The 26,454-nt window shown below is 43.0% G+C and overlaps 1 protein-coding gene across 4 annotated transcripts in view; it reads right to left on the minus strand.

Moving 5' to 3' along the window:
• pax5 (paired box 5) overlaps positions 1–25,662 on the minus strand; it is a 52,980-nt gene extending 27,318 nt beyond the window's left edge. For 2 of the 4 annotated variants that reach the window (XM_030093063.1, XM_030093061.1), the window contains exons 1-5: positions 25,614–25,662; positions 11,586–11,751; positions 7,719–7,916; positions 6,906–6,970; positions 3,380–3,505 (exon numbers count right to left, since the gene is read on the minus strand). In XM_030093063.1, the coding sequence (XP_029948923.1) occupies positions 3,380–3,505; positions 6,906–6,970; positions 7,719–7,916; positions 11,586–11,751; positions 25,614–25,659 (601 nt within the window). In that variant the 5' untranslated portion in view covers positions 25,660–25,662. Of the gene's footprint in view, positions 1–3,379; positions 3,524–6,905; positions 6,971–7,718; positions 7,917–11,585; positions 11,752–25,613 lie in introns of all 4 variants that reach the window. The other 2 variants (XM_030093062.1, XM_030093060.1) reach the window with 1 other exon arrangement.
• Positions 25,663–26,454: the final 792 nt, after the last annotated feature.

A 26,454-nucleotide genomic window follows, 5' to 3' on the forward strand; every position in this document is an offset into this window, starting at 1 on the left:
CTCTCTCTCTCTCTCTCTCTCTCTCTCTCCCTCCCTCTCTTCCTCGCTCTTCCTCCTGGTTCTCCCTCACCATTACCACCTCCCTCTGTCTCAGCCAACCTTTCCTATTTTTTCTAACAGCCTAGAAACAGTTGAATTATTAAATTCCCTCTGGACGTAGATGAGTTGTCGCCTGGTGTCCTGCAGCGGCAAATGCAGAAGACACCACCACCGTGCATCTTGTTGCACTTGACATAGATTGTTGTCCTGATAGAACAAGGGTCGTGAGTCTGACCTCATAGCCCCTGTGTGTGTGTGTGTGTGTGTGTGTGTGTGTGTGTGTGTGTGTGTGTGTGTGTGTGTGTGTGTGTGTGTGTGTGTGTCTGTGTGTGTGTGTGTCTGTGTGTTTGTGAGTCCTATCTTGACTCCAGAGATCAAAGTTTTGGCGGAGGAGGAGGAGGCGCTGAGAGGAGCCCAGGGTGAAGGGCGGAGATTCCCTCCCTCCTTCATCTCTTGCTTACTCCCAGAGTCTTTTATTTGGTAAGCTGCTGCATGTCACAGTGGATGCACAATGGGGTGAGAGGTCAACTTGGCATTCTGGGTAAATGCCATTCAAAGTACTCATTCTTCAAGGAAATTACAGCTGCATCATGTATTTACACGCAACCTACAGTTTCACAGTGGATTGATCAAGTTACTTAAGTGATCGCCCTGAATGTCCTTGGTTCCATATTGATATCAACAACCACACACACACATACACACATACACGCATACATGATCCATGTTTAAGAGAATAGGTTTAAGTACAATAGTCCCCTTTTGGCCCCACAAGTCAAGTTCTTTCATTCAGACCTATTCATCTCCATTCTGCCCTGACTCACCCCCCTACTTCCCCTCGCTTTGGCTGAGGGCAAAGGTCAGCACAGGGCTTTAGCGCCACACACTCCTATAAATATGTGTGCGCACACACACACACGCACACACACTCACACACTTTGCCTTCCTGTTTTCCCACTTTCACTTGCGCAGCTGTTGTTTGTGACTTTATAGGTGACGAGGAGTTTCCTGCGTGCTCACGCCCACGCATGAATATACAGCAGATGGCATAAAAACATGCAAAACTAGATATTGGGGCTGCTAAGAACCCTCCTACTTCAGTTACCTTAGTTTACTTTTTATTTTTTAGTCTCAACAATTGCTTTTAGTTTATCTAGAAACTGCAATCTCATGCTTTCCTAAAGCTTCATTCTGAACTTCAGAATCACTAAAAGCACCTATAGATCTGGAGAAAATGCTTTTTTTTATTTTCATGAATTAACCAAACACATTTTTGCCTAGAAGAATCCGAGGTTCGGTGTAATTGTCTGATTATGTTAAGATTATTAATGACTGTAGCGTGTTTATGTCATGTGTGTCGAAGAATGTCTACACTATGTGTGTGTATGTGTGTGTGTGTGTGTGTGTGTGTGTGTGTGTGTGTGCGCGCCGCGTTTGTCTGTCCATGTCAGTGCATGCTGTTCCCCCCTGTCGCCCCTTGCTGTGTGTGTGTGTCATTATCCAGCGGGGGCTGCTCTAATGGAAGCTGTGATTAGCAATGCTGTTAATTAGACCACAGAGCCAGCCGTGCAGACCTCTGCCACAAGAACACTGCAGATAAAACACACAAGCGAAACGTGACAGGAGGGAGCGACGCGACGCCCCAAGGATGCTCTCCCAGCACTCCAGCGAAACGTGAAGAGACCTGATGCTTTGATTTAAATCGTGACACCCGAAGTCCGGTCAGAGGAAACACAGGAGGCATATCCACACGTGGGGTACATGGTACAGCATGTCGTGCACATAAAGAACAAAGCAAAACAATGATGCTGCTAATTAGGTTACAGATCTTTTCCTTCAACTGGAGCTCTGACCACAGAGACTTTGCTGAAGACATTAGCGCACATAACAATGTGGGATGCATTCATGTAATTGCATATCATTGATATTATTCTTATCAATAAGAGATTACTTTAAAGAGAGGCAGACCCATGTTATGCTGTATAGAGCCATATATACAGTAAACAGTAGCATAATGTTCCGTTCAGATTAAACACCATCAGAAGGTCAATCACCAGTCATTCTGAGCAGCGAGGCAATAATAGAGCAGAGCAAATTATAACCCCCCCCCCCCCCTCCCAAAAAAAAAAATCTTATTTACTTCTTATTTTTAAATATTAAATTCATGACAACTTATTGTGCACAGAAAGGAAGTCAGTGATTTTTGCATTTAAAGGATTTGGGTGCTTCACTCGGTGACTTAAGAGGAGCAGAAATATGAGAAATCAAACATTTCACATCCCCCATACGGTCTATTTTGACTAAGTGTTCTAATGTCTATTTTTCTACTTCAGCAAACTTTGTCATTCTTTGCTCTCTAAACGTTTGATTTATTTATTTATTTATTTTTTAAGGCTTCTTTTGTCCAGGCTTTAAAGTGAAGTCAGCTCTACTGGGGCAGAAATTGTTAAGTTCAAACAGTGAGATAAAGGTTGATCCTTTGTGCGCTAAAATATATGCATGTGTGCATGTCTTTGTCTGTGTTAGGTCTAAAGTCTTTGTGGTCCACTGATGGGTAAGTGGGCTGCATCCGAGCATATCAAGGTGCACCTGGGATTCACCTGGAACCTGCTGGACTCTTCTGAAAATTCATTGGCTGTGGGAAAAGCTCTACTGTATCCCCTACTGTATGTGTGTGTGGGTGTGTGTATGTGTGAGAGAGAGAGGGAGAAACAGCCCCCAGTGGCACTCTGTCACCCCCCCTGGCTTCGACATCTGGTCCTGTCTCATTTACCGCAGGAGACCGTCTGTGTGATGGCTTTTTAATGCCACTGACTCCACCACATACACACTCGTAATCATGCACATATGTACGCACACCCCGCAAACACAAATATGAACATACAGTACATGTATGGGCTTACCACACACTTACAAAAACATAAAAACACAAGCTCGGGGCTTCCATTAACATGCAACATCGATCCGGTATGACAGCGTCTATGATCAATAGTGCATGCATAAACCGACTTCTCAGGATGCTCTCCAGTGAAGCACTGTTAGTAAACAAATCTGGGCTTCTGAATGAAGATATTTGGCTTCGAGCTCCCACAGTGTACACACGCATACACACACACACATCTGTCAATGGTCTTCACTGGGTTTTTTTTTTTTTTTTTTTTCCATCTGAGCTTCAAAGCCTCTGTGGGGGCGAAGGAGGTCTTCAAGCTGCCCATCATCAGACAGTGTGTTGATGTATTTGTTTTATAGGTGCACATAGGAAAAAAAAAGGACCTTTCAGCCTAAATATTCAACAGTCTGCAGCATCGCAGGCATCTACTCGGCGCAGTTGTTCGCTCACCTTCGTCCCTCTTCCTCTTGCCCACGTCGGCAGCTGAGCTGATTCCCAGAATGCCGCTGATGGAGTACGAGGAGCCGGCCGAGTCGCTGGTCACCGCTGAGACTTGTGTGGCAGCCACAGACGTTGCTGAAGACAGATCACACACTGTAGTTTAATGGGACACATAAAAAAAAAATCAGAAAAGAGGTAATTACATCTGTTCCATCATTTTTCAAGTTTTACTGTCTCTGTTTGTTTCCCATAAATAATATTTACACAAACTCTGCAGCCAACATGCTGCTCTCAATTTGAGAAGGACAGGTCATATCAAGAGCATCAAACTGGTACAAGTAGTGAAATTGACTTGTTACTCTACAGTTATCTAGGATCTTTTTTCTTTTGTCTGAAGTGTAAAAACAAAACTAAGTGAAGTTGAAACTAGGCTTGACCATGGGTTCGACTTAAAGTCCAGTTAAAAGTGAATATAATTTCAAGCCTACAATGCCACTTTGATCAGTGTTTGAGTGTTTGAATCATGGTGGTTTGATGACCAAGAAAACACAGAACAATGGAAAGCCTCACTGCATGGTGAAAAAAAGAAGAAGATAATAGAATATATTTTCCCATATACTTAGAGAAACACATCAAAACATGCTACATCTTAAAATCTGTTAGAGGAACTTGGTATAACATGGATGGGGATGCCATTTAAAAATCTGTCGCCGTTTGTCCTGTGATGGACTGACAAACTGTCGCTGTTCTCACAAGTAGAAGCTGGGACTGACTCCAACACCCTGCGATCCTGTGCTACAGGTGATGGACGGATGAATGTGATTTAAATGCTAAATATAAGAATTAATAGATGAAAAAGCTACTGTAAAATCGGCATGCGGGAAACGACATCTGAAATATGACGGTTCGTTTTGTTGCTCGTCACATCAAAGATGGAGAACACCAACAAAAAAAAGTAATCTTGAGTGAAAAACCCAAACAATTTCAAATCTTATTTACTCTCTTCATAAATGCCAAATCTATGCACCTTAATCTTTCTCAAACTTTATTCAGCCGTACAGACTAAATGGAAGCTGGGGGGGGGGGGGGGGGGGGGGGCAAGAAAACACAAAGGACAGGTCTGGGTTAGTGTTTTGCTCCGTGTTGTCTCTTCCTCTAATCTCCCCCCTGGAGGAGACAAGTTCCTCGCCGGGCGACACGGCAACATACTTGTCACCGCTTCAGTGACACACACACACACATCCCGAGACCTTCCTAACACACACGCGCCCAACGGAAACATACAGTCACTCACTCTTCGGTCCCTTATCTGTGCCCCGGTAGCGGACGTGGGGGCTGAGTGACAGTATGGTATCCCAGGAGGGACTGAAAGGTGTGGAGACAGACAACCTAATCCTCTCTCCCAGCAGACCCCCCAAACACAGAGAGACAAGACCGAGAGGGGAATAAAGAAAAAAACACAGGCGAACCGGGGGATCAGAGTCCTTTCCAGCCGTTACTCCTTCGACAAGGAGAGTATAATGAATGCATATCCCTCCTTTTCCCATCACTTGATTTAGCACTTCAATTATCTGATTTTCCTTTCTCTTTCTTTTCACTCTTTTTTTTTTTTTTATCAGAACGTAACGCTTTTATTCTGCAAATCCAAATGTTCAATTTTCCGCCTGGGAGTGGGACCCATTTATCTGTGTAATCTGTAAGCGTGCGCGTGTCTCGGCGCATCTAGGTGTGTGTATGTGTGTGCCCCGTATCTGTTTTAATGTGAGTAAAAGGCAGGAGTCAGGGAGCAGCGCGTGTGAAATTAATTTAGATTAATAGACAATGTGCGATTATGAAGATATGAGAGACACTAAAACACAATCCACTGCAGTGCGAAGTGAGAGAGAGAGAGAGAGAGAGAGAGAGAGCGAGGGCGGGGAGGCTATCATATTTATTTGCACTGTAAGATATTCATCAAATAAAAGGAAATAATGTTTTAGTCGTAGTTCTAACAGATATAAGGCTTCATTACATTTGGTGAGCGTTCATGCTGTCATTCTGAATAGAGATCATGTTTTTGTTTGCTTCAGTTCATTATCTTCTTTTTGAAACAATAATGAGAACTTGACAAATTCAGTTTATCAATTAAAATTTTAGATATTAACCGTTTTTGTCAGGGATGTGTAGTGTGACACGTTGAATTAGGTGCCGCTTCTGTTCAGTTTTGTAATTTTGTCAAAATAATGGCCGAACTTGACTTTTCAGCATAAACACTGATGAGTTTTGTAACTTTGCTCTGGAAAAGTTCTCCTTACTTCCACTTGGTTCCCCGCGTCACCTGATTGGTTCTGTCCTTTTATTCTAAGTAAGTGCTGAATAATTTAGTTGGTACCATTAAAATCTTCCTAAAAATAGTCCAAAGTGTTGAGATTCTTTGCTTTCAAGTATTTTAGTGAGTGCTCAGTCATGGGTTAAAAGTTGCACAAAATTATTGGCTTCCATATCAGTGTAGCGTTTCATTGTTTGGAAAGACGGAATCAATTATAACTTGACTTCAGATCTGCTCTTCGATTTCTTTTTTTGTTGTTGTTGTACTTTTCTGTTTGTTGAACAAAAGCTCTGCTGTGCCACTCTGTCCATCATCGTTTAGAATAACACCAATTCGCTGTTGAGTATGCACAGTTCTGGGCAAAGAGGCCACGGAAAATGCAGATACAGCAGGCAAAACCAGCATGATGCAGGGATTTGGTGATGCAGATAATTCACTAAACAAATACCAACAAATACTAAACAAATAACAAGTGCTGTTAGTTTCAATGTGCTGAATTTTTGAACAGAGAGCTTGTATTTCTTTATGATTATCTGTCAGGCACCGAAACAGCTCTAACAATTTTTATAAGTTGAGTTTTATTGTGATTAAGGCACACCAGGAGGATATTTAAGACACTTAGGAAAATCAGCTTTGCTTTATTGTTTTTATAGATGGAGATGAATCTTCATTTTGTAAACTGTTATCTTTATATATGATCTTTGTCTTTTTGTTTTTATCACTGAATGCCATCATTTTTCGCCATTAGCAACTGAGTGTGTGACGGCCGCGGACCTTTTGGGAGAGCTTTCAGTCCCAAGGTAGTCAGTTCGATCGCCATGTCTCAGTGTCTTTGAGCAAGACACTCAACCTCTGCTCCTCCCGTGCTGAGTGAATGGGTGAATGTGACTGATGGTGTAAAGTACACTGACACTCCGCGATGCCCATGCACTCTTTATAACTTGAATGTGATCATGTGATTACTTTTCACTTTTTATGTTCTCCTTTTGACGTTTAGCTTAAAACAAAGCAAACACAGACCTCACACATCAGGAAAAGCACGAAAATAATCCTTCTCAATAGAAAGTGAGACCTGCGATTCATTAGATGACATGATCGAACAGAGAGTGAACCCACGACGGCGCAGGACTTCAGTCCGTTTACTTTTCACCTCACACGGTCGGCTCCAGAGAGATTTGCTCAAAACAGTTTGACAGTTGGAAACAGGATTTCACGGGAGCGACATACCTAAGTTGTGAGCCGACACTGAGCCCGTTTGACCGGGCGGCTGCTGCACCTTAGTCCGAATGATCCTGCAGGAGGAGAGCGGGGGAGATATTAGTGTGTGTGAAGTGGTTTCCAGCAGATGTGTGTGTGTGTGTGTGTGTGTGTGTGTGTGTGTGTGTGTGTGTGTGTGTGTGTGTGTGTGTGTGTGTGTGTGTGTGAGATTCTGAATGACAGAGAGAACATGACCATCGTGGGAGCAAAACGGTGTGTGTGTGTGTGTGTGTGTGTGTGTGTGTGTGTGTGTGTGTGCGTGTGTGTGTGTGTGGGGTGTGAAGTGGCTCAGGCTGGCTGACATGGCAGAGGGGCCTCACACTTCCTGCTTGGCTGCTCATGCAAGCCTTTTCTTCCTTCTTCCTTTCCTCTCTCCTCTTTTCCTCCTCCCTTTTCCTCTCCTCTCCTCTTATTTCCTTTCCTCCCTTTCCCCTATCTTCCCTTTCCTTTTGTGTCTGTTTTTTCACTTAGCCTCGCACACCTTCCTTCCCTTTTGTCTGTCTCTTTTGCTCACTCCTTCCCTCTCTTATTTCGCCATCCCTCCCTCTCTCTCTGCCTCTATGCTCAGGGGAAAGGGTTGTCATTGTACCATCGTGTTGAACCACTGAGCTGCAGCCACTTCATACATATGGAGACTAGGGCCTCTTTGCTATTCTCTTTTTCACTCTCTCTCTCCTCCTCTCGCACACACAAAACAGACGGCGTTATATTGCCGGATGCTCCACCCACACGCCGTACCTGTTGCTATAAGTTGCTGCTCAGACGTACGCAGCAGGCGCCTACCTGTTGATGGAGCTGACGCTGGGGACGCTGTCGTTGTCGCAGACTCTCTCGGCCAGGAGCCTGTCCCGGATCTCCCAGGCAAACATGGTGGGGTTTTGGCGTTTATAATCGGCAATCTTGTCGACCACTTTGGGTGTAGCAACCTTTGGTTTGGATCCCCCGATTACCCCGGGGCGGATACTGCCCGTTTCATAGTACCTGCCAATTAGAGAAGTGAAGATGCTTGTGTTGGTCATGAGGGGGAAACACAAGAGACGCATGGTTTTGAAGTCAATAAGAATTTGATGAAGAAGCTGCTGTGTGCTTTCACTTGTTTGTAATTTAGATTTTTTTTTCTATTGCATCTTGTTCCACAGGCTAATTTAAACAGCTTAAACTCTACCATGCCAACTTAAAAAGGGAATTTTCTTCAAATACAAATGCATCCCACACTCAGTGCATCAGCATCCTTCCATCTGTTTTGAAACAATAGTGTAGAATCCAAAATATGTATTTGCATCTCTGAAAAGGGATGTGTTTTCCAGTGGCAGTGTTTGTCACCCTTGGTGCATTTTAATCATTTTAAACCTTATCTATATCTCATATATACATGGCTGTGGGGCCTCATCTGACATCAGCCTTTATGATATACTGCATATTGAGTGCTACATATTTAACAGTGAAGTTTATTGTCTTTTAAAAGTAGGTTTGTGTAGTGCCTATTTACATCTGTTGATTGAACAGTGCAAAACAATCAATATCTGATTGTAATGACGGGACAGGGAAACTGTATGATTTGTATGTTTGGACAACAATCCAGATTTAACACAGAAAATTAATCTCTAACCTGCTTTGGCAACTGAAACTGTAACTGTATGAGAAGGAGAGTCCAACGTTATTTTCAATGAAATCCAGAAATGATTGCTTATAAGAACCGGAAAGCCCCAAAAGAAATGATCTCAGAACAATGAAAATGACTCCGTTAGTATGTGATAATAGCCCTTCTCCGTTTGTTGGAGAGATTAATTTGTTTAAGTTGTTCTTCTGTTGCTTACATGTAATCCTACATTGATTCAAATGAAAGACAATATGAACTGCGGGGTGTATTTTGTGGTCATTCTAATGAGGTCTGCTTCATTGCTGAACTCAGCATTTAGAAAGCAGACTCCAGAGATTCAGCATCCACACCGTAAAAGACACATTTTCTGTTTTACTGGCCCTTTTTAGTTCAACTCTCCTGGTGGTGATTTGAACATCGTTCCACTCAGGTTTGATTTTTTTTCCCCCCCCTCTGAGCTCTCCAGCAGAGGAATGACCTTCCCTCTGTGATGAGGACTCCTTTCTGGCTCAAATTCAGACTCTTCAAAAACCACCTCACATCCCACCGACTCCTCCACCTGCACCGGCCCCACCGTCCTGTGTCTGGAACAGGCAGGTCTGTCCTGAAGTAATACTCATGTATCCATGATAATTAAGAGCTACTGTCCACGCTGACGGAGGGATCAGTGGTAACTGAAGCTGAAGAATCTTTTTACCAGTAATTTTCCAGCATTACAGTTGGTTTCAGCATGAAATTCTGCATTTGTGCATTACTGTCGACTTCTGGGAAATATTTTCCAGACAATTTAACAGAAAAATACAACTTTTGCAGTTGTTTTAGGTGACTGAAATGTCATTTTTGGCTGACAATTACAATATTTCGATAGAACCACATATTTTATGATTAATCACTACACAAAAATACGGGAGCTGATTGTTGTATGAATCTTTTAAAGCTTGTTTCCTTGTGCTTTTGTAGGAGCTACCAAACATATTTTTCACTCTCGCTTGTAGCATTTGAGGATTTTATTGGTTTTTTTGGCACTCGGATTTTAGCCTGTTTTAGTGTTTCGGAGTGTATTTAGAAGCCATCGATCCTACCTTATCTTGTCCAACAAAGACGGCATAAAATGCTCACTGCGAGTTACATAACTGAGTCGTCGGGAGATCGCGCTACAGATATACAAGTGTGAGTTAATGGCTGAATGTCGACGTATCAAACACCTGTCACAGCATCTCCGATGCCTGACTCGTCCCTGCCGCTGCTGCCGCTGCTGTTTTCTTAAACAATTTCACATTGTGACACAGAGGTAGCAAGAGGCAGGGCGGCGCACACACACACACACACACACACACACACACACACACACACACACACACACACACACACACACACACACACACACACACAGATTCAGGCGTTTCGTGTCCACCATGGCTATTTCATGAATGTATTTGCATGCAGAAGGGCCATGGGGGCAGGGGGTGGTGGGAGGACAGCAAATGCGCCACACAGCAAAGAGGGGGATGCTGTGTGTGTGGATGCAAGCTGTCAGTCAGTCTTAAACCTGCTGCTTTCTCTCTTTCTCCCTCCACTGTACGCTAGAGTAATCCTTTCTGTGAAGATGTGAGTTCCTGTAAACGTGCGCTTCCTTGTCTTTCTTTTTTGTGTTTGTACGTGGACTTTGCGCCCGTGCGCGTGCGTGCGTGCGTGTGTGTGTGTTGCGCATTTTGACTTCACAGCTGGAGTATAAACACGACGAAAGGAAAAACAATCTATTTTCAAATGGAAAAGTATTTAAATTATTCACAGCTGAATCATTGGTGAATAAACGAGTGTGGTTATTGATATCCGTGCAACAATGAGCCAATGCACGCACGCACACATGCACGCACACACACACACACACACACACACACACACACACACACACATTGTGGTGGAGTTGGTGTTTTTGTTCTGCTGGCACCAGAGAGACAGAGAGGAGAGGATAAAACAACCCTCCCTCCCTCCTTCCATCCCTCGATCCCCTCTCCTCCCCCTCACGGTAACGCTTCAGTGAGTTGAACGGCCAGGAAAGGGGAGAGAGAGAGGGAGAGAGAGAGAGAGAGAGAGAGGGAAGGGATGAGAGAGAGAGAGAAGGAAAGGGAGAGAGAGGCATGGGGAACAATGAGCAACACATTTTTTGATATAGCTGAGGGTCGCTGTGGCTAATCCTTCCCCTCCGTCCCCACAAATGGTCTCTCTGTCTCTCATTCGTTTCCTTTTTCCTGCACTCTTCTTCTTTAACATGCCTTTTCCTTTTTGATTGTGTCTCTTGTTCTTGTCTTTCTCCCATTCTCCATCTCCCTCTGTCTTTTTTTTTTTTTTTTTTTTTTTTTTTTTAGGTGCAGCAATATGGTGCCACTTTCATTTTGATGCTAATTCCAAAAAGTGATGAATCTTTTCCCTTTTGTACCCCTTTCTTCTCCGGGGGATGGAACGAGCAGGGATTTACTCTTGAATTTAGCTTTGAAAAGGCACAGGGAGAGCCAGGCAGAGGGAGAGAGAGGAGGGGGCAAGGAGAAACACAGAAATATTGAGAGGGGTTGAATGAGAAATACAGGATACAGGGAGGGGAGAGGAAGGTGAAATAGCAGAAAAAGAGGATAGAATGAGGAGTCAGAGGAATCTGAGTTGGAGGGAGAAAGAGGCAACTGAGAATGAATCAAGAACGTCTGGAAAATGCTGCTTGGGTGCAGCATGACGAAGAAATTAAAGAAAACTGAAATTTCCCTCACAGAGCTTAAATTTAGCCTGTTTATGTTCCTTCTGAATAACAACTTATCACAACTGGCTGAAAACAATATCCCATGGGTAGAGATGACAGCATGTGATGCAGCTCTGCATTGTCCCGCAGGACAGTTTACTTCACAGATTCACTTTCTGCAAATAGGACAAGGTTGAAAACGGTGTCAAACGAGGAGGAGGCTGACATTTCGTGCACCTCGGCCATCTGTGTCTGAAGCGCACCGCCTCACCGTCGACCACACCGACGCTTTTTACGTGAGTGTTTGTGCGCCCTTTACCTGCCCAGTATCTTGCTGACGCATCCATGGCTGACTCGTAGCTGGCGTGAGATATCGCAGGGCCGAACCCCTTGGTGCGCGAGTTCGACTATCCGCTGCCGGACCACGTCGGGGAGGGGCCTGCCGTTCACAAACACGCCTCCGAGCTGGTTCACGCCACCATGTCCTGGAAGAGAGGTGATAGAAGATGTCTCGGGTCAGAAGAGAACATTGAAGAAAAGGCAGAGCTCAGATCAAGTGATTGTAAATCGTAGATTGTAAGAACTCATCCCTAACTTCTGAAACTTACAAGAACAATTTCATGAATGAATGAGAGATAAATGCTCCTAAATTTGCTCTGTCATTGCGGTTCTTGACCCGGACGACCATGCGATGGCAATCTTGAATAGAACAATAGAAAACTGGACTTTCCAACACAATTATAGTCTGATTGATTGATTGTTCTGTCGCTCTCTTGTGATGCATTCAGGAATGATCGGCCCAGGGGACTTTCCAGATATCACAAATTCACATTCTCAAATCAGCTGCTCTGCAGACAAGTTAAAGTGGCGCCGATCAGGATCTCTCCAGTCAGAAACACGTATTCTGTTCTCTGATTTGATGCCAAATCATTCTTACTTTCTGCGGACCCACAGTTGGTAATACTCTACTCGGACACTCTCAGTCACCAGGAATCCTTCTCCACCACTTAGAATTCCTGAGGTGTCTTAAAGTTTGGTTTTTAACATCACCCACACTTTCTGGGATATAATCCCACAGCTGTTGGCCTCTGACTGAAGTTAATTTACTATCTCAAAAGCATCTGATTTCTCTCCTGCCACTGATTTATCCTGCTCAGCATAATATTACCACCCAGACTACTTCAAAGTGCAAACTTTGGCCAATTTCACCAGGGGCAGGCTGAGCAAAGATTTCGAGCAAATGAAGGGATTTCAATTAATTATTGACCGAGGCCTCGCCTTGGCCCCCTCGGTGAGAGATACCACTAATATTCCCCCTGAGGGATGAGAGAAAGAAAGTATATGAGGAAATGAAAGACAGCAACGCTGCTGTACACTAAAGCAGAGGAGAGGACAAGCTAAATCTTTACATGAATAAATTGCATGTGAATTTCAGAATGGGAAGGATTGTTATGCTTTTCTTTTCTGTATTAATTCTTCAGGGAAAACGCCAATTTCAACAGGTTCAAGCAATACAGCAGTACAAAGGGAAATGCTGTGGATTGAAGGAAAGGGCAGCTAAACAGATTGATTCATTCAGTCTGTATTCAGTGAATTAAAGTATATCCTGAGCAGAAACATATCACAGTGAAAATGTTCACACACACCATTTTTACAAGCGTAAACTCCGGGATGAAGGGTTTCGGCAGACCAGGTCAGAAACCTGGAACATCTTGGTTTAAGATGACAGGTCGAACCGATAAATCCAGCAATAGAGTACCGTGTTCCCAAACACTGAGAGAAAATGAGTTTTAACTACACGGACGACAGTCCTCCTCTCTTCCAGGCCATATATTTACCAATATATTGCACATGTATTGTATGTTTTAAACCAAAGGCGAAGTATAAATCAACTAGCATGTCTCCACCATTTAATCCACTGGTTTTTGTATTACCATAGTGATTACGTCTTTAGGGGAAACACACACACACACACACACACACACACACACACACACACACACACACTAATCCTAGCTGTGGGGGTAATAGATTTTAAACACATAACCCCAGCAGGGATACCCCCTCAAACAGCGAGCTGTCCCCTGAACCTGTTCCCCTGTACCCATTTCCTCTCCATCAGCATAAAATAAAGAAGTAGACACATGCAGTTTTCAGCAGTATAAATAAAAAACAGGCCAACCCGCTGGATGGGAATATACAGAAATGTGAAAACGGGAAAGAGCCATTCTCCGGAATCAAACAAAGATACTTCCACATACGGACGGCCACACGTTTCTTCACCACTTCATTTTTTTTTTCCTCTGATAGAAGGAGAGTCATTATGCAGACGCCTGCTGCAGACAGCACAATTTAAGAAGCAATCACTCTTTAGTAGAGACAGCAATATAAAGGCTGAGTAATACCTGTTTATGCACTGTGGGCCGGACTCCACCAAGGCTCACACACTAAGTAGTGTGAAATCTTACAACCAATATGAACTTTGAAGACAATACAGTCGCGTCCATTGTGTCAAAGCAAGTTGCTATCAAACCAGTTTGACTGAATTAAAGAAGATGTATTTTGAATGCTCAGATTTCTGTCTGTCATCGTAATGGCGACACACGGGTGTTAAGACATGTCGTCTGCTGATTGTTTACACTACAAGGAGATTATTCCATGCATAAAGCTTGGTTTTTGTTTTACGGGCTGTCAAAATAACCGGGCACGAATTCCTTCAGAGCTGCAGAGCTGATTTCAGACGATGCTGAGTCAAAACGTGGGGAAAATGTCCGATGCAGGATTGGCGAAGTTCAGATACTAAAATTTTAAGCAGCTGCAGCTTCGAGTTCAGCTAATTTTTCATGGATCGACTTCTCTCAATTTAAGGATACAAAGTAATGCAAGTTTTCCAGTCCTCACTCTGTTTATAAGTCCATCGTAAAACATTTTGCACTGAGGCAGTATATTCTGATATCATACTGTTCTCTGATTATGAAAAATAATGTTAAATTTCAAATGTCTGGTATTTATATATGTTGCTGTGAATGCAGCATACTTCAGGTAATGTGAGTTAAGCTTGATATGTTCCTGGGTGTCTAATGAAATATTACTCTCTCTTTCTAAAACAGTGCATCGTGACAAACCAGATAGGTTTTAGTCACAATTTATGTCTTTTCTAAAGGACTTTATAATACATGCAAAATGTCCTTATTTCATTTGAGACACAGCAAACCAGTCCAACGTCCAACTGCTGACTCCAGTTTTTCAAAAACATGATTTAATACATTTTGTTCGCTCATTATAAAAGCAAATAGCACTATGAAGGAAAAGTGATGGAAGAAAACATGAAACTTTGGTCCCCAGCTGCAACAAAGCTGGTCATGCTCAGTGTTTTCACCTCTTAAAAGATCAACTATTAACTTTAAAGGACAATCCTCTGATTTCAGGTGACTGACTCTCCCTCCCTGTTTGACTAGGAAGCGTTGCTGCAATGTTCCAGTTAAGGTATGCAGAGAAGACACACACACACACACACACACCACACACACACACCACACACACACACACACACACACCATTTTCAGACATTGCTCAAAGCAGGACGGACCCTCCTGACCTACATGCACAGATTGAGGTCTTGAATGCTTGCTCCTGCTGTCTGTGAATACTTTGTATAGTTGTGCATTATTCCTCCCTCTCCTCTCTTTATTATTATTTCCTGAAACCTCTCAGTGAATAAAAGCTCCATTTTTGCAGGGGTCGTTTATAGAAGCCTACCGTGGTTCGTCCTCCTCACCACAGGTATCTGCAGAGAAGACTGGCGCTCCCTCCCTCTCCCTCTCTCTCTGATAAGAGTAAATGAAATGGTTCCTTTCACCCTTCCTATCTGGGCCAGGGCATGAAATACGCCTTGCTTTGTAAAGAGATGGAGAGGAATGACTTGTGACCTACAAAAACCCCCAGATAACTATTTATTCACTTATCTGTGTATTTACTGTTGGCATTAAGCGTCCAGACTCTTACCATTCTTGGGGTAGGTGATGGGGATTATGTGTTTTAAAATTTATTTTCAAAGCCCATAAATACTGATAGGGACAAACGCAAAAAAAAAAACGTACACTTTCTATAAGGGCAATTGTTTATCTGTTAGTAGTATAATTCCATGAATAAGTTATAGGAGCTCTCATTTGGAGCTTATATGCTTTGTTGAGGTATTGGTGAGCAACAGTGCAGCCTTAGGAAAGACTAAATTTGACCTTATTTTAATAATGTAAATGAGAGCAATAATACCCTCTGGTCTTTCCTGAATTTTTAGTAGCAACTGTGCCTTTTCTCCAGAACAGAAATCTGTGAGGACCTATTTTAAAGCTCTGCTAAAGAGTTGATGTTTTCTTTCAGTTCGGTCAGTTTGAAAGACTATGGTCCAACATTTCACCCAAATGACTGAACAAATTAACCACTTGCTCCCAGAAATTCAGTCAACACTGGCCAGCTCAAGAGCTTTAGTTGCCAATAAGGTGCAGAGAATTTCCCTCACAAAAAAAATTCTGGACTTTTAGGGGTGTGAATGTCTCAATAGGGCGAAGCTTCATTTCATCCTGCTGAATCAGAGTGGGACAGAGACAGCAAGGGACCGCTGGTCATTATGCATCCCTCTTGTATTTTATTTATTTACCTCTTTAGAGGAGCTGACTTAAGAGCCCAGCACCTCCTTAAAACTTTGATTGATTCACTGTTTCCGGCAGAAAAAAAATACAGAGATAAAGAAGAATATATTCGAGCTCCCCCCATCCAGAAAATAAGGTCCATTAGGGCTCTCTGTCTCTCTCTTCCCTTTACATTTCTCAATGTCTCCCTCTGTTCTCTCTCTCTCTCTCTCTCTCTCTCTCTCTCTCTCCTCTCTCTCTCTCTCTCTCTCTCTCTCTCTCCACTTCTGTCTTTCCCTTCCTCCACCAGCCTCTCTAAGTCTCTCATCTCTCATCTGTCTCGTCACGGCCTGACGATTCAAAAATAAAGCAAAGGGAAAACGTAACAAATCGCCACCACTTTCCTCTTTCATATACGTACACTCTTTACTTTTCTCTCCATCTGGAAAAAAAAAGAAACGAAATAAAAAAAAGACGAACTAGAATTACTTTTGGCTGAAAACCTGTTTGGAAAGTTGCCTGCAAGAATACAGATGAAGCACATTTCCTTCAGCAAACAGTGGCTAGATGTGCGAGATGCGCCAAGCAGGCGTTTTGTGGCATGTGTTGCGGATTTTCTTGTCATTTTGGAGAAGAAATGCAGCTCAGGGAGGGTTTTTAAACAATACCACTAATTGTCAGAACAGGTCCGCTTACAGATCCTGGTGGCAAGAGGTCGTAAAAATCATATAGACTGTGAATTTTGATTTACAGTTCTCGTTTTCTGGAGTTTTAGTGGCCTATAGGATCTCCGCCAGTAGTTTCATTATTAGTTTCTTTTAGAAAAATACTTGTGATTGATTTGTATTTAATCGTTCCCCTTTGGTGTATATTTTATGTGATTTTTTTCTCTCTCTCTCTCTCCAAGAGTCACCAAGGTAGGCCACGGCCTCGTCCACTTAATATTCAGCATACCTCCATTACCATTACAATGCGTGATTATGAAATCCAGCTCATTATCATCACAATTACCTGGTATATAGATTTTTTTTAAATATCCCGCTAAAGCCTTTTGTTGATAGAATACCACTTTAATCATAGAAACGAATATAACGAATTGTGTGCGCAATGAAAACAAAAAATAACCTTGTAAAAACTGCTTAAAGCATTGTGTTGTTTCTGAAAATAAAAATGGTTGAAAATGATGCATGCACGCAAAAGTGCACCATAAGACATGCAACTCTGTAAATTAGTCAAATAAACAGTTTGGTATCGAACTTTAACGACGCTAATGGAACTTTGACGCACGCAGATACAGGCGCACGCATGTGGCGCTGTGAACTTTACGCTGCGCTCCTCTGGTCTCCACACACAACCGAGGCGCACAGCCCACATCTCAGAAGTCTCCCTGCAACATTTCCACGCGTCACAGTCGATTCATCCCGACCTCTCTTTCTCTCCACCTTTGACATTTTTTAGGTGTAATCGTTTTAAAGCGTCTCCGGGCTCTGACATATATAACTTTAGCTCCGCTCGCACCGTCAGCGCCGCGGATCATTGGCTTTGGTGAAGCGGCGGGGAAGAGGAAACACGTTGATTCGTTCTCGCTTTTGGAAGTGTGTGTACACCCTCCTTTTTTTTCTTTTTTCTTTTTTTTTTTTAATCCTGCAGGATAACACACCGTGGGAACCTCTGTCAGTCACATCGCACGGCTTCTCCCCGGAACTAAACTGCAGGAAGATATATAATGTCTAATCTATTACACGCTGAAAAACCACTTTATTCAACTTTAAAGGGAGCGAAAATGATGCGCATCCATCATGCAGCCTGTCAATACGTCGATTAAATTCTCATAAACATTTAACGTGTGCTCGAGGCTTTTTATATCGCGAAGTTTTTACTGCATGACTTTAGTATTCAGGGCCAATTGTGGCGCTTTTCGTAATATATTCCATTCAGTTGAATGTAAAAGTTGTTTGAGGCGACCACAACATAGATTCAAATTTAATACAGTAGTTTTGTTGCTAAATTAAAAAAAAGACCCGTGACAACATTTTATGGACTTTATATGAGGCGGAATGGAAAAATAAAGCACTGGAGCTACGACAGGACTGAGCGACCAAGGTATCTCCTCAATTCCATCCTGCTACTGCCTGCACTGCTGAAGTGTCCTTGCGCAACGCACTGAACGCGCTATATATACTGTGGCACAGAAACTGTGCGCCCCCTGAGATTCCAACCCAGCTGCACCTGCGTGCGTAAAGTACACCGTCTCACCTGCTTCTGAGCAAAAACACCATTCAAGTTCAGCTTTTAGTCATGCTTTGTTACTCCCTCCCTCCCTCTCCCTCTCCCCCTCTCTCTCTCTCTACCTCTCTCTCTCTCTATCTCCTGTCTCTCTCCTCCCTCTCTCTCCCTTTGACCCCTGCAACTGCACTTCCATTCAAATCAAGAAGAGCAACCACAGAAAATGGACTACAAATGGTAAATCACATCGCATCGTTTCTCAGAAAGCACCAACAAATACAACCCAATTTAGGCCTCACATAACCTGAATTTCATCACATTTCCAAAGAAATCACTCCAGTTTTCTGTCCAACTTCATCGCATCAGGTGCAAAATTAAAGCGGACGAAGATGCGTAAAAATGAGCTCGTAAAATAAAAATGCAAACGCGAAAATAGGAAATAGATATTGGGAAATAATTTTTAAAGTGATACATTTGGTGCATATTCTTAGTGAAAATATAATCGAAAGACTTTCAACAAATATTCGCCCGATCGAACCTTACTTAGAAAAGAAACTGCGCCATCATCAAGACGTTTAATTTACGCAACGCGTGCGTTAAACTACTTTAAAATATTTCGAGACTTCATTGATGCTAGAATAATTTACAATGTTAAGAAATTAAAGTGCGAACTGGTTTCAGGACTTCATCTCAAATTATCAATTCATTATTTGTTATAGTATACATATTTTGATGTATTTATGCAATTTTTTTTAGAATAAAAATATTATTCTCAGTGAGTGAAAGACTGCTCCCGCAGTGAGCGGTTCAGCATGACAGGCTGCTGTTATTGTTGCACACACACACACACACACACACACACACACACACACACACACACACACACACACACACACACACACACCACACGTTCTGTGGTCTGGGGGTTGGTTCAGTTCAGGGCAGAGGCGATCATGCAGATAGAGGGGGGCATTAGAAGCGCATTGACTTACTGTGCATTGCTGCAAACGGGTCGTGCTTACAGTGAATCTCCATCGGTGAAGCGGGACTGGAGGGCCCCGGTATTCGCTGTTAGGGGGTCTTAAAAATGCCACTGGACGCCCTGCTTCAATGGGACCACTGCACCGAAGCACCGTGACCTCCAGTGAGTGGAAACCCAGAGCTTAACAGTTCCCTTTGAGCCGAAAAAAACAAAAAAACTTTTTTTTTTTTTTTTTTTGCTCGGTTAAAAAATGATTAATGATAAAGTTACAGGTGTACTTTCATTTGAACTGGTAAAAATGGTGAAATTCTTTGATTTGGAGATGAATGAAGAAGAAAGAAAAGGCATCAAATAATGAATCAAAGACGCCCCCCTCCTCATGGGGACGGGACACAACAGCCGGTCTGTCCTGGTGTCTCCAAAACCAGTGGAGGGAAACAACAGAGCTGGAGCTCATTCCTTCAGCTGTCCGTCTGCGCCAGATTGCACCAGTCTGACGACGTGAAAATGAAAAAGTTCACACCAAAAAATCAAATAAATGCTTAAAGAAAGTATTTTCCCTCCTATCTGCCCTTCTCGGTCTGTTGGCCGTGACCTCTGAACTGCGTCTATACCGATGGAGACTGAACTTTCTCCTCAGTCTGCTGAGGAAAAAAAATTAAAATACCCCCAACGTGAAAAACAAGAAGGAAAAAAAAAAAGATTACACATCCACTGTCAGGCGTGTTTTTATACGGAGTTGTTTTCTGCACATGTCTTCTTATAAATCGTCCGCGGCTGCTGTTTTCACATGAACACTTTATCTCCCATCAAAAACGCCAATGAGAGCGCACGAGTGCTCACATCTTGAAGTCCCATATCCAACCGTGCCAAAAAAAGACAGAAACTGCACAAGATAAGAAGAAGGGAAAAAAATGAAATAAAAGCGCTCTTTGCTTTTGAATATGCAATAACAACTCAGAGAGTAGTTTTCTTGTTTTCTTGAAGGCAACGCGGCTCTTGGTCAGGCTGTCTTCCCCCCTCCGCGTTGACCAGGGCTCACTGCACACACGCAGCTTGAGGACTCCTGCTATTTGTTTGACTTTGGAGGCGAATTTCTTCGCTTTGGAGCAGAAAAAAAACCCCCAGCTCCGTCCGAAATGCAAAAAAGGTACTTTTCTCCGCGGTCACGTCGGGAAAAAAAACCCCCTAAAGATTGTGGGAGATATGCGCACATGAACGGGCTCCTCTCGCCGCACGGTGAACAGCTGCCTGCCTGCGCGCAGCTTCCACGGTGGCGCACGGCGCGTTTCAGGACCTGCTCTCTTGCGGACAGCGCCCGCGCTCACAACCCCCTGCAAACCTAACCTCCACGCGCCGGCCAGCTGCCCGTCAGTCACCGGGACGCCGGCCAATCGCGGCGAGAGCGCGAGCCCCGCGTCACCACCGGCCCCAGGTAGATCCGGGCGGAGGAGGCCGGCGATTGGCTGGAGCGAATCCCGTGGGCCAATGACGCCCCGCGTTCATTCTCCGTCCGCCAATGAGGGCGCGCCGTGGAGCCACGCGCGGCTCGGGGAGCGGACGATCATATGTTTAATTTCAATTAACCAAGTAAAAAACCTAATGCCTTTATACCCATTTGCGCTCAATTTATTCATGTCAATATTAAATGGCTAATTAATTGAGTATTACTAAAAACGAGGCTTAGTTGCAGCAAGGCTTATAAATGAGGCAAAGCTCAAGAAGTCAAACAGTAATGTTCACCTTTTTTCTATTAAATGGAGCTATTGCTGTGATAAAACCAAACAGTTGACATAAAATAAAATAAAAAAAAAACAATAAAGTAATTTGGCTTCAATAAATCAGACAGATTCTAAATATTTCAGTTTTCTTGAGGTCCACAGAAGTGAGAGCTGTTGGAAACAATTGGCCCTGCATAATCTCTCTCTCTCTCTCTCTCTCTCTTTCTCTCTCTCTCTCTCTCTCTCTCTCTCTCTCTCTCCCTCCTTCTTCAGCACAATGTTATAAATCTTTAGCTTGGGGAGGATTGGGAGGAAACACATGAAAACATGCTCATTACCTAATTGATTGTGGATCCAAACGGATGTTGTTTTTAATGAAATGCAATTGGCGAGCTCCGCGTTTACTCTCCAAAGTGAGAGAGAGAGAGAGAGGGAGGGAGAGAGAGAGAGGATTCAATACATGTTCGTCCCACCTGATTTGAGAGGGCATATCAAAGCCTCGCCCCTGTAATATTAACCACAAAATAGCCTAAAGCATGAGCCAAATTAAAAAGTGTTATTTCCCTTCTTCCTGTTTGTAGACATTAATCATTTCAGTTCCTCGGTGCATATACTTCACACGTAACCGCTGGATTGGCCTCATTTAGAGCTAATCACACCATTCCTACCGATATTACAGCCCAATTAGGCATAAATTACTGCGTTAAGTGCAGTCTATGTAATTGGAATTTACAATGGCACACCAAACTAAACCACATCTATAGCCTTCACTTAACTCTGGCCACTTTTCAGGTTTATACTCTGAAGACGCGCGTGCTTGACGTACCTCTAGGCAATGCATCTGTTACTGAAAAGGTCAGTGTATTATATTATGGTATTTTTAGACTTGCAAATTCCATATTTATATGACTACTTTATTTCCTTCACTTACTTTTTCTGTGTGCTCACAGAGCGGTGAAGTGGCTGATTTTGAGATGCTCCTAGTCCTAAAATCCTGCTTGAAATTCAAACACAGCCAAACACGTAGCACACACACTGTTGTATTAAAAGACAAAGTCTGATAAGTACACACATCCAGCTTCAGATCAGAGCAGTGAACCTAACACACCTTAAATGATTATTTCTGAAATGCTCCCTGCTGGAAGGCGTCTCATATGAATCATCTAGGTGAACCACGAGGGGGCGTTCAACTTGACCAGTGTACACACACGACAAGATACAGGACTTTCACCTTGTGAATACTTTAAGTTAAGAGTATTCGGAGTAATTTAGAGAGGACTTTAGCTGACCAGGACGTGTAACACTAGAAACATCTACACCCCAAACACCGCTGAGGATCTAATACTGGTTCCATGAAACAACCGGCTGTCTCACCCCTGATGTTCAACACTAAATATGATTTCATGAATCTTTATTGATTCCACGTCTCTGTTCTTTAATCCACTGACAGTAAACCCTTTTCCAACATTCACACTAATCCTCATATTTCACATCTCTGTACTGAGTATCCATAAATTATAAGGCCTCATAAAAACACCTGACAGACAACAAACAGGCTTATTTTGTCTAGTGGTTTAAAAAAATGGAAAAAAATGAAATACACTGGACTAGTGCAGATAGGAAGCGTGATTATTTAGATTTAGACTTGAACTGCATAACTTCAGCTTCAGGCCTGCATTGAGGCAGGATACACGTGAAATAAAATGAAAAAATTATGTGTACATAATATATATATATATATAATATATTATATATATATATATATATTATATAATTATATAATATATATATGTACATTGTACGTATTTTTATGTACTTTTATTTGCGCCCTCATATCCGTTTCTCTGCGGAGTTTTATTATGAGATAAAACACCAGTGCTTCTCTCTCCAACAGAAATAAATTGCAGTCGTCGCTGTCGTCTCTCGATTTGCAAATTAAATACATAAGCAATTAAAAATCCAAACACAATCAATCATGTATACAAATTGTTGTTGCTTTAGGGTTGGAAATTTGGAGAAAACTTCCATCAGGGTAGGACGACTTAATCCGGGGATCCAACCCATTACCATATTATTACCTCTCCAGTGCTGAAAATGGGGAGATGGGAGGGCGGCGGAGGAGGAGAGAAGGGGGTCTGTGACTTTTTTAAACATTAGTAAGAATGTGGTTGAGTTGTGATAATCATTTGGAGGCAAATTGAAGCCAGTGTTGTGTTCTAGTGTTTCCTCTCTCTTTCCTCCGCCCTTCCCTTTCCCTCCATCCATGAAGGCTTCGGCTGTTTTGCTTTTTACGCCCGAGCCTCGAAACGAAAAAGCAATGAAAAATTAATAGCGCATGTTAACTCCACCAGCTCGTTTATTACACGCCCGCTGACTGTAAACATAATGAGAAAGCTGCCGTATCTCGTCTTAAGTTTTCATTTGCTTATAAAATATAAAAGTCATAACTAATAAATAAAATATATGGACTGGAGAGTGAACCCGTCCTGACTTCCTGAGGTGGAACTCCACTATGTGTGTGAACTCTGGAGCAGGTGAAGCCGACTCAAGCCCGATCAGATGGGCCTATTTTAATCATTTGTCTCTTCGATAAGGCAGGTAAAGCCCCGGCCTGTCAGCTGTCAGGGGTGGAGGGCAGTGCCGGTCAGAACATCAGGCCGATGGGGCGCTTCAGGACAAAACGAAAGCATGCTATGCTTTCTGAGGTCCTCTCTCTCTCCTCCTCTCTTCTCTCTCCTCTCTCTCTCTCTCTTCTCTCTCTCTCCTCTCTCCTCCTCTCTCTCTCTCTCTCTCCTCTCTCTCTCTCTCTCTCTCTCTCATCTCTCCCTCTCTCTCCCTCTCTCTCCCTCTCTCTCTCTCTCTCTCTCTCTCTCCATACTGGGCCTTGCTGCGCACTGACGCAGAACCAAAGCAGGAATCGGCTTGAACTTTGCATGGTTTAGTGATCAATTTCAGTTTTAGCAGCTGAAGCTTGAGCGCTACAGTTTCGCGTGCAGGATAGAGGATGCAACGAGCCCTGGCTGAGAGTAAAAGGTATGATGTGGACCAAAGCTCCATCTTAAATGGAGATTCACGCGGGATGGTCTGATTTTGCCCCAAGGCCTCCACCCTGCTCCAGGCACGAGATGTCACGCTATTTGGAAAAGAGCAGAAAAGAATCACTGAGTATTTCTGCCAGGCCAGAAAATGACCTGCAAGTCTAATTGTTTTACTCAGTAATGATTCAAAATGAATCTTTGTCCCACAGCGGCTGAATGAAGGACTCCTGCTTATTGGAAAGAACCGATCTACGCACTTTTACGCACCGCCAACCTGCAGGCGGGAAGAGAGGCGCTCTGATTAGATCCACGCTCATTCTCTGCGAGTCTCCTTTGTACCCAGGGCACGTATTTTAAAGTAAGAGGAAATGGAGAGGCTGTAGGTATAGGCCCTGGGCCCCAAAGACTTTACACACCATCAGGGAGGGCCTCCTTTAAACTCTGATTTCCTCAGTGGTTAAAAGGTTTTATCCAATTGCCACAAACCCACACTGCTTTCACAGTTTGTCAGAAGGTTAGCGCCACCACACAAAAGACTGCAAGAGGGCATTATTTGTCTTACAGACCATGCCAGCATTTTGACAAATTTCCATAAAATGCCAAACGCCAGCAAATTTTTTTTTACTATTAGTATGGTTATGAAGACAGCTTGCACGATTTTGTGGCAACTTAAAGGCAAAACAGCTCTAAATATAGTCAGTCTCCCTTTGAAATTTATAACTTCTACTTTAAACATCTAGTGAAAGCATGTATTAAGATTTACTCAGCAACAGGCAATGACGGCACCAGTGAAGCATAATTTCGCTTTTCTGGGGGAAAAGCTGCATGAAGCACAGTCATTGCCTGTTCAAAGAGCCTGATCACCTGCCGCGCATTGCTTAATGACAAACGACGTTTTATCAATGCAGGCCCAGCGGGCAGCAATATGAAATGATGTGATATCCATTGGGTGCCATAACAAGGTCGATGGCCTGATCCATTGCTGTACCGACCCCTGGTTTATGAATAGGCCTGTAAGAGATTAACCTGTTGAATAAAGTAATGGAGACACAACAAGACGAGCCGAGCTCAGGCATATTCACACACTTCCGGCAAAAACTGAATCAAGCAGTCAATCCTGGTCCACACACAGAAACATTATGAAATTTTAAAACGAGCTTTTCTTGATTCTTACGCATACAACTGCCTATATGCGTTTTTAAAGCATTTAATATGTAAAGAAGCACAAATTAAAACATAATTAAATATGTTATTTGCTTTGACATGAACAAATCCAAGCTACCTGGGCAATAATGAAGCACAACCAAATCCAGCAAGTTCAACCACCATTAATTCTCTACCATGCATACAATACTTTCAACATTTTTTTCATTTAGTTTAACTAAATCTAAAGTGAATTAAACAAGAACAATTTGCCCAAAGTACAAGTTTAATTATAAATATTGTTTCACTTCTCAAAAAGTCTAAAGTTGTGATAAAAATATTGCAAATAAAAGTTGTGAACTTTCTTGAAGAAGCTGAAACTTTTGTTTTTTTCTCCTTTTCCGAAAGACTCCATTTCAAGAAACTCTACAGAACTCGGACTACGACAAAAAAGTTTGAAAAGTTTAACAAAACTTTAAAATGAACTTGCATCGTAATGATGGAAAAACTTAAATGTCTTAACTTTTTTTTTTTTTAAATTTGGCATCCATAACAAACAAGCAACAGCAGCAAAGTGTTTTGACTCTGGTTGAGGCGGTGCGGTCCTACCTGCTCTCCCCAGCCGCAGTGCAGGACTCCTGGGCCTCTGGTCCATGTTACCCCGTTAAACAGGGGGCGATGGAGGGAGGAAAAAAAAAAAAGAACAAAAACTTTTTCCCAGTGTCTCCCTCTGTTCTTCCCCTCTCTCTTTCTCTCCTCTCTCTCCCTCCCCTCCCTCCTCTCTCTCCCTCTCTTCTCTCTCTCTCTCCCTCTTATTGGCACAGTTTTCTTCTCTCTCTCTCTTTTTTTTTCTGCGTCCTACAGTAGTTTTGGGGCGAGTTGTAGGTTGAAATAATTCGACCCTTCCGCTCCCTATTGCACTCCCTGCAAGTGCTCAGTCAGCTGCAACTAAACGCTTTAGGTGGAAAAAAGGCTTCGGGGGGAAGCGTGAAATGATCACGCCGGGTAAAAAAAAAAAAAAAAAAAAAGAGCCGCTCTCTCAATGTGCGCTCATGTCCTGTTCTTTCCCTGCACGAGCTCGTTCACGTAAATGCAACACGTGCACGCGCTCACGTGTACTCTCTCACACACACAACCCACACAGATCGTACATCCTCTGCCCTTCCCTGCAGGGCTGCGCCCCCTCACTCGCATCTGTTACCAAGTTCCACTTTGGTAAACTTTCCCGCCCTGCCCGGCTCCCCCTCTCCCCCCCTCACTCTTTCTTCCCTCTTTTATGTTAAATTCATTTCCGCTGGTGCACACCCCGTGGGGATGTGGCGCTCGAGAGAATTTAACATGAAATCACGTGCGTAAAGCAGGGCACCGTTATTCTGCTGCGCGTAACGGGTGTCAGAAAATGTGTCTATGGGTGACTTTATGTTCAGCGTCCTCTCGGAGACTTTTAAAA

This window comes from Salarias fasciatus, chromosome 6 (genome assembly GCF_902148845.1).
Source record: "Salarias fasciatus chromosome 6, fSalaFa1.1, whole genome shotgun sequence".
NCBI lineage: Eukaryota > Metazoa > Chordata > Actinopteri > Blenniiformes > Blenniidae > Salarias > Salarias fasciatus.